Source organism: Eulemur rufifrons, chromosome 8 (assembly GCF_041146395.1).
Source record: "Eulemur rufifrons isolate Redbay chromosome 8, OSU_ERuf_1, whole genome shotgun sequence".
Lineage (NCBI taxonomy): Eukaryota > Metazoa > Chordata > Mammalia > Primates > Lemuridae > Eulemur > Eulemur rufifrons.
Genome location: NC_090990.1, coordinates 83,274,617 through 83,283,791, shown reverse-complemented (window position 1 = coordinate 83,283,791; position 9,175 = coordinate 83,274,617). Strand labels below are relative to the sequence as shown.

The 9,175-nt window shown below is 37.2% G+C and overlaps 1 protein-coding gene across 11 annotated transcripts in view; it reads right to left on the bottom strand.

Annotated features, from left to right (window-relative positions):
• Positions 1-979: 979 nt before the first annotated feature.
• PRRC2C (proline rich coiled-coil 2C) overlaps positions 980-9,175 on the bottom strand; it is a 94,623-nt gene continuing 86,427 nt past the window's right edge. For 4 of the 11 annotated variants that reach the window (XM_069480215.1, XM_069480216.1, XM_069480219.1 and 1 more), the window contains exons 30-35: positions 8,910-9,032; positions 7,264-7,482; positions 6,731-6,834; positions 6,234-6,360; positions 5,118-5,354; positions 980-2,742 (exon numbers count right to left, since the gene is read on the bottom strand). In XM_069480215.1, coding sequence (XP_069336316.1) covers positions 2,485-2,742; positions 5,118-5,354; positions 6,234-6,360; positions 6,731-6,834; positions 7,264-7,482; positions 8,910-9,032 — 1,068 coding nt within the window. In that variant the 3' untranslated portion in view covers positions 980-2,484. Of the gene's footprint in view, positions 2,743-3,182; positions 3,236-5,117; positions 5,355-6,233; positions 6,361-6,730; positions 6,835-7,263; positions 7,483-8,909; positions 9,033-9,175 lie in introns of all 11 variants that reach the window. The other 7 variants (XM_069480218.1, XM_069480221.1, XM_069480224.1 and 4 more) reach the window with 5 other exon arrangements.

The following is a 9,175-nucleotide window of genomic DNA, read 5'->3' as shown; positions in this document are numbered from 1 at the left end:
AATACGTGGTGACTCTACCTCTTTGGCAGAAGTTTGCGTTCCCACCCTTATCCACCATACCCGCCCCCCCATCCCCTGCAATAAACCACAGCTTTTAATTAATTTAGAACATATTTTGAAGAAAACCTTAGACTGAAAAGGTTGAATCAAGGCAAGGCTTATCAGTACTTGAGTATTTTGAATGTTTAAGAATTGCAGTATCCACAAGTAAAGAAGGCACATATATCATTAGTGACTGAATGGCTAGTTTTCCTAAAGCTGGGCCTGGAAGCCATGTGTGTTCCATGTATGGGATTTTAGGATAAGTAATTACAATCCCTCAGTACTTCACTTTCACAAATTGAGTAAATGATAGAACAAATGCTCTACAGTCTTCTTCAGCAGGTGATGATGTCTATGGATGTGCTAACAAAAACATGAAAAATACAAATGTAAATAATGCTGAGATCTATTTTTGGTCCTTTAATTTCTGTCCAGAGAATGGTGAAATTCTTTTCTACATTCAACATCATCAAGAAGACCTCTTTTCCTCTTTGGTAGGCTGTTTTCACTAAAAGTTTGACTACCCTGAGAACAGGGGCCATGACTATTATCCTCCACGACAATACATACTTTGGTTGAATAAGCTTCAGAGTTCTTAAAAGTCAGAAATCAACTCTTTGGATGATAATCTCTTCTACAATGTACTCTAGATCACTAGTTTTAGTACATGACAGACCTTGATTCAGATTTTAGGAATGGATTAGAAACTTCAAGATTCATTATTTAGAGAATACTTTATTAGTTTCTGTAATCAAACCCATGTAGATAAGACCTTACATATTTAATACAGTGCGTTACCCCTGTACAAATGGGAAAAAAAAATTAAGTTTAACGTTTCTAGACCAATATGGCTGTTAATTTCTGTACAATGCCAACTCAACACAGTAAACTGGGATACTTTTTCCAAAGTTGACAGCACAGCTAAAGTTTCCAAAAATTCAAATTATATATATATATATGTATATATATATTTTTATATAAAAAGACCAATAATAGCAGTATGTTATGCATCAATAGCAGCAACAGCTTTTCCAGGTTCTGCAGTCATCTGAACAATATTATAGAGATATCAGCACACTCCATTAAAAAAGGGGGGGAGGAGGGAGAGGTAAAAAAAACAAAACCTCAGAAAACAGCAAAGTTCTGTTACTGTTGTGGTACCTGGCACCATTTTTTTTATTAGCTTCTGAATCATCATCTGGAAAGAAAACATTCTAGAGTAACATCATTAAAAACAGCTCTGATAAAGCACAGTCACTACTACATATCATAAAGCAGGTACAAGATATTTTACATTCACAGAGGTATGATACAGTACTGTCCTACATCTATAATACTAGAGGATACAATTAAAAAGGCATTATTTGAGACTTGATTCTACTTTTCCAGCAGAGGGCCCAAAGGATGGTATGACACAGCTCTGTAAAGAAATGCACCTTCTTAGACAGGATTTCCTTTCACTCACGGCACAGTTCTAGGTATTCACTGTTCTTCATGAACATCAGCTAAAAACCGTTTAAAAAACAAACAAACAAACAAACAAACAAACAAAAAAAAAAAACCAAACCACAAAAACCGGGGGGAAGGGGAAGGAACCATTGGATTCATACAAAGATGACTGAGTGGAGGCAAGCAAGACTCAGCCTAACTAGTATTTTCCCAGATCTGTCATGTTTGAATGGTGAGAGCTCCATGGGAAAAAGGAGATACCAAGTAGCGCTTCAAAGCTGCAGATCACAACCAAAACACAGCATCATTTCAAAGAGAAGCAGTAGTCAAACATCGCTCACTTGGATATGGTTCAAGGATGCTGATATCAATATTTAATCATCTGTGCACTCATCCAGGAAGGGGAGATCAGTTACTACTGTACTTTGATTGTGTTCAACTCAATCACCATGTTACAAAAATAGCAAGCTGCCATAATAAAAAATAAGGCTCCTCTATCCAGCACCAGTTATCTTCAGTTCTTCACCTCCAAGCCTGCAAACACCACAACCATATCCAAAGACCATAAGGGAGCAAAGAAACCACATCTGATGTATTAGCTGGGACCACCACATTGTTCAGGCTGAGCTATTCCTCTGCGGTGTTATTTTCCTCGTATTTCTGGTGTTTCATCTAACCATAAAGATTTTTAGGTCTGAATTATATGCACTCAAAAATGAGTGCACATATCTCTATATAAGTTCTGACTGAAGATACATGGCCAACAACCGAGCACATGTCATATAGTAGGTGCAAGCTTGCAAAGCCTCATTTTTACTGGTGCAGCAGCTGTGTGTCTGTGTAAATTGCTCCTATGTCCCTTGCGCATTTCCAAGCTCTGGACATGATAATGTCACAGACCATTTTACCCCTTTGGCTGCTGGCAATATCTGACTTCATTCTCCCTGTTCCCCACCCCCACCCCCCCCAATCCCCTGCAATAAACCACAGCCTTTAGGATTTTGTTTCTTCAGTTTTGATAGCCTGAGGTTTGATTGGTCCAGTTCTAACAGGTTTGGTGGCTATGGAGGGTGCAGGAGGTGGTTTTTCTTCTACTTTTTCCTGACAGACACCAGGAGGGTCGGTCAGTGTTTCAGGAGGTTTACTTGAATCACTGTCCACTTTCTGGGCTTTTCCTCCTATCTGTTTGCTCTGTTGCTGTTCAGAGAAGAACCGTTGTGTGGACTGAAGAACCTCTGCTCTCTGCTTTGCCTTAAAAAATAAGAAACAACAACTGAAAATGCTGAAGCATTACCAAAGCCTGTCAAATCAACCTCAGTTCAAATTCTTTTACCAATCACAAATCAGTTTTCCCCACATTGGTTTGGCCTAAACCAAAGTACCTCATCGATCTTTCAGCTTTTAATGCACAGATTTCTTCCTATTTTTGGAAACATTCCATGTGATTTTTTAAAAAGCATTTGAAACAATAGGACCACCTCCCACCACCTTTCCAAAGTCTGCCCTCTTATAAAATAATAAAATATAAATTGCTGCTGGTTTATCTTTTCTGGAACAAAGCTTATTGATATCAAATTTTATTTAGGGAGCCTGCTTGCAAATCTGAAAACATACATGTAACACTTAAAACTTCTAGTTATCAATGTGGTCTACAATAAAATGAAAAGGAAGCACTTATATTGTGGCATTACCAACACCTAGGACCAAATGTCTTGTGGCTGAGTCCTCTTCCCACAGCTCTCTTCTGCAGGGGAAGAGCATCAGAAATTAGTAACTACAACTTCACTTGATCACTAAGTTCTGATAGCTCCTACCACATTCTGAGCTGGTAAAATAATTTCTTAGTTTTATTGACTAAGTGTCCCAAAGAATATACTTACGTCAATCTGTTAACTTTACCACTGCAACATACATAATTAAAACTTAAGTTTCTATACCTCTTGCACATAATAAAAAATTGTTCATGTTCTACAGGTAATCTGTACTATCCAAAGATCTGAAGCAATTTTCCAGAAACTTGTACCCTCTCCCACCCCATTAAGATCATTAAACTCTAATGTCTTTTTCAACATGGGAATGTGTGACAATGAAGTGTCAAAGAGCCAGGAGTAGAACTGGAAAACAAGGCCAAATAATTTCCATAAATTTTTACTCATGAGTACTTTTTTTTTTTTTTTTTGAGACAGAGTCTCACTTTGTTGCCCAGGCTAGAGTGAGTGCCGTGGTGTCAGCCTAGCTCACAGCAACCTCAAACTCCTGGGCTCAAGCAATCCTCCTGCTTCAGCCTCCCGAGTAGCTGGGACTACAGGCATGCGCCACTATGCCCGGCTAATTTTTCTATATATATTTTTAGTTGTCCATATGATTTCTTTCTATTTTAGTATAGACGGGGTCTCACTCTTGCTCAGGCTGGTCTCGAACTCCTGACCTTGAGCGATCCACCCGCCTTGGCCTCCCAGAGTGCTAGGATTACAGGCGTGAGCCACCGCGCCCGGCCGAGTATTTTTAATAGTAGTGAACAGATGGAAATCCTAGGCACACAGCCTTAATAAAAGTAGATAATATGTAACAAAAATTTTACTGCAGAGTAGTCTTTTTGATTTGATTACTCAGGATCAGAAACACAAAGGATTTCAATCCAGAAAGAAACTTTAGCCCGTCAATTGAATTCTCTAATAGGATTATCATAAACATGTTTCTAATTCAGAGTAAAGCATTACTATGCACGCTTCCCTGTTTGAAAGCAGTAGGCATTTCTTTGTTCTAGTCTGATCTGATGATATATGTAGTGACAAAACAGACAAAATTACTAAGAACTCTGAAAAGTCAAGCCTAATGTAACAATAGAAATAAGCTGATTTAACTGGCTGTACAGGCAGACAGGTAAGGTTTATGCTACAAAACTGTCCCCACACAGACTCCTAAAGGCACTCTTCTGCATTAGCAAACCTCATGTTTATTAGTGCCTTTCATCATGAAGGATCCCAAAGTGCTTTTCTGAGTTCTTCATTTACAACTGCACAATCCATTGTGAAATACAGCCACTTCAAGTGGCAGGCAAAAAAAGGGTACGAAAACAGTTTGAGAAGAAAACTGTACTTTGATGACTTGTGACAGAAGAAAAATGAAGATAGGTAGTATGTCTCACCCATTCCAGAGTTTTCACATAACCATGATTTATATTTTAAGCTGGGGGAGGGAAAAGGAAGGGGGAAAGAGGGGGAAGAAAATGAAAGGAAAAAAAAATGAAAGAAAATGGGGAAGCCTATAATAATCCACATTACTTTTTGCTATTCCAAAAAAATGTGCTATCTAAACTCAGATCTCCCTCAAATACTTATTTTATAATAATTCATTTGGCCACAGAGTCCAAAACATTAATTTGTCTCCTGACTATAGTTGCAAAAATAGGGGAAAAAAAAAAAAAAGAAAAAGAAAAAAAAGGTGAGGGAATGGGAATAGGGAAGGGGGAGAAGGGGAAAAAAAGGGAATGAATAAAAGTGGTTAGCTTGGTTAAGTCTGCTAAGACAATGAATGCCTGGATATATGGTTATGGTCCAGAGGCATTTTTAAGACATGGTTCAGAGACAGATTCTTGATCTGTTGGCTGTTAACACTGTACTAACCTTCATGTCTTGTTCAGCCTTCAACGCAGCCTGGGCCTGATTACCTCTGACTCCAGATAGTGATCCACAAGGACCCCTGGCTACATGTGGCAAACGAGCATGGCTCATGAGGCCTGTGGTCAGCGGAGGAGGCATCTGACTGGCCAGTGCCATTGGTGGCCTCTGAACAGGCGCTGGGAAGGTGTTAGTATGTGGGGCTCTTACCAATGGAGGGACCAGGTTAGGCTGAGAGAGAATCTGAGTGAAAAAACAAAACATACAACATTGAACTGTTAAAAAAAAATCCTGCCAACTAGACCAGGTTGGCTTATCCCAGAGTATATCTGTGCCCATCCTGCCAGTGAAAGGAAGTGTATGGATGTGCCATTCTATTAATGGGGACAAAGAACAAACAGGCCATGCTTGGAGAGTTTAACAGAAAAAAATAAGGCAAAGCATGCTATGGCACTTCAATTGGTTCTAGCATCTCAGCTGTATCCTGAAGGTAGGATAGGAAGACTATTAGGTTATCTTTAAAAAAAAGCACAATTGCAGAAAAGGCACACACCTATAACAAACATAATCTGAAGAGAAAATTAATACTAATTCAACAAATGAGTTTTCTCAGGAACCAATTCTAGTTTGTGAGAGTTCTTAACAATTTCAGTTAGTCCTTCAACATGATCAGCAAAGGGAAGGGAAGTCAACATTTTTACTCATATATTAAAACATCCTGGTACATATTTTACCTTGCTGCACATAGATATCCTTTAAAAAACAAAACCAAAAAACCCCACTTTAAACCTATAAAACTTCAAGCACTGGGACCCTTCGCTGAAAAGCTAACTTTTTCAAAAAAGAGAAAAGGGAATAAAAGGACTCAAATAAATTATGAGAGCTGTGTGGGGAATCTTAACTATTGCTATTGTCTGCTTTAGAACTAAATAGCTACTACCTGGGTCTAGCTATAAATTGTAAACACTATTTGAATATCATAATTTACTACTAAAATCAGAAACTGTTTCTCATTAAAAACTGTAATTCTTATCTGGTTAACATATGGCAAGATTACAATTTAGCCAGATTAGCAATCATTTCCAAGTAATTAATACTTATTTCTCACTTATATTTGCCCACCTGGGGTGCAAACTGTGTAGGAAATGGCTGTGTCATTCTCACAGTGGCAGGGGCTGACTGGAACTGCTTCTGATAAACAATGCTGTTCATTTTGCTGGACTGGCTGTTCGGACTCGTGGAAGTAGCCCTTGGAAAGAAGCCATCACTGGTCAGTACAGTAATATCAAGTAAATAATGCTGTTAGACTTTTACAGACATTGTTTTTGGTAGTTGATGAAAATTTACTGTGATGAGTTACCAAACATTGTGATAGGAGGGAGACATTGGACAGGCAGAGGTGAGAAAGGATACTAGCTAGATTTTCCCTGTATTTAAATAATTTACTTAAAATATTGTGTAACAAATATATTCTTAATAATTTAAAACCTTAAAAATTTTCAATGTCTTATAACTCCTTTTCTGCTTAACACAGGACTAATGACATATGAAGTGTTTAACAAACAAACAGTGATCAATTACTTTAAAATTTCATAAACAAATTTAAGTGGCTATTTTACCGGAAGGGACTAGATGTTGGTGTGGTGCTTCTACCGCTGATTGGAGGTGTGCCTGGTTTTATATCAATGCCACTTCCGAAGGCTTTTAGCTCCATTTCAGACATCTGAGAAAAAGCATAAAATAAACTTAACACTTCTTCAATTCCATAAGCTAAGTGCTGTGTTTAATGTCCTACATATGAAGGCAGAATCTAGGAAAGGGCAAAGAACCTTAGTTACAAAAGTCCCAGTTAGGCTTCAAATATTATGGAATTATCAGTCCATATGAACTTTTAATGAAACAAGTCTCAGGGACTTTGTAAATTCAATTCCAATTCTTCCCAAAAATTTGTGAATTCTTTGCTATTGAATAAAAACTAGATGGAGCCAAACACATTAGTAGCAAACAGATAAAACATAAATATATTGGAGTTTGAGATTTTCTGGAGAGTGGTAAAAACCGAAGCATTATTTTTACAGAAGACAAAGATGCATATATCTGAGCATAAGGACTTAAATTCTCAAATAAGCTGTGCAACTGTCTTTTCACTTACTTTTCCTGTGGTTGCAATTATGCTATGCTGTGTTCCAGCAGGAATTAATCCTCTGAAAGGCTGGCTTACTTGTGCAGGACGGCTCAGGCTCTGAGCCTGTGCTTGTGGGGTGGTATGCTGTAATGGGGGCTGAAGAGTCTGAGGCAAAGCAATTAGAGGTTGCCCTGTAGATCCAAAATTAGGCAAGGAAAGCTGGGATGCTGGTAAAGGTACAGTAACCTAGAAAACAAGCAAACAGAAACTGCAGTGATTTGCTTACACCCATTGTACAGATATCCCTATAACTATATACAACTCTTCAAATACATTTGAGTACGATTTTAAATAGAGTACATTAATCTACAAATATACTTTGCATACAAATCTTTTGCTTAGTGATTACAAGTTGAGTATCACTTATCTGAAAATCCAAAATCTGAAACTTTTTGAGGGCCAACATGACACCATAAGTGGAAAATTCCATACCTGACCTCATGTGACAGGTCACAGTCAAAGTGCAGTCAAAGCTTTGTTTCACGAACAAAATTATTAAAAACAATGTTTGAAATTACCTTCAGACTATGTGTATAAGGTATATATGAAACAAATACATTTTGTGTTTAGACATGTACTCTATCTGCAGGATATCTCATTGTGTGTGTGTGTGTGTGTGTGTGTGTATAAGGGGTCTGAAAACACTTCTAGCCCCAAGCATTTCAGATGAGAGATTCTCAACCTGTATCTCCATTTGTTTATTAAAGGTGCAACAACAAAATAGTTTAGTTAATGTTACTTATAGTGAAGGAACTGTACAACCAAAATAATTATGACTATCTTTGAATTTACCCATAGGACATGTCAATCACAAAATACATGGGTCACAATTTAGGAAAGCAGTCACAAGTTCCCAAATAGATATTTTTATAGCAGTTTTAGGTCTAGTTAAAATGAGCTATGAGGAGGAAAAAGAACATTTCATTTTTCATATAAAAACTGTATTTAATCTGAATGTCAACAATATATGTTTGAATTATCACTCCCTAAAATAACCTAAAACAGTTATGAGAAAATGACTAATGACTTGCTACCCCACCCCAGCCCTCCATCACTTTTAAAGAGTAAGCTGATTAATGATATTACTAGAGGAGACAGGTTTTTAAAAACCATACATTTTTCACTGAAAATTATTGCATTCATACACTTAAGGTGTTTGTCATTTATACTATCATACTCTGCCACACCATCCCATGTATATTAGCCTGTCTGATGGTCTTTAGAGTTTCCTTTTCCCTTTAGCACTAATGAGCAAACTACCTGTCACACATACATGTAACTGTATATTCTGGACAATGGTTTTCAAACTTTTATATTGATTGAATCCCTTCTTTTAAAAGAATAAATTATTACATGGAAACCCAGTTAAAAAAAAAAATAACAGAAAAGGTTACAAGGAAAAAAAAAAAAAACAGATTAGAGGTGGTGGTGAGGAGAGGGTGTTCTGAGACTGCAGCCCCTTCTACTTTCAGTGGACTCAATGGAATTCCCCAGGATACCTCAGTGAACAGTTTGAAAACCACTCCTCCATCTTTCCAACTTGGTTCTATTTAAATTTCCAAACAATAACAAAAGCAATAAAAATAATAATAAAGAAAAGTGAGGAAATTTACCATGCCATAGTTTACCTGCTGGAGAGCACTTGGTGACTGGGCAGTGTTATAAAAATTTGTCTGACCAGGCTGTTGTACTTGTCCAGAATAAAGATTTGAAGCCTGGGTAAGATTTGCTCTAGCCTAGAAAAAATTTTGTAAAAAAAAAAAAAAAAAAAACAGCAATAAGATTGAAAAAATTTCTCAGAGATGGAGGTTATGACTTCAAAACAATCTAGTAATTTTAGCATTAGATAAAAAGGAAGGCTTTGTTTTTTCATTGTGTC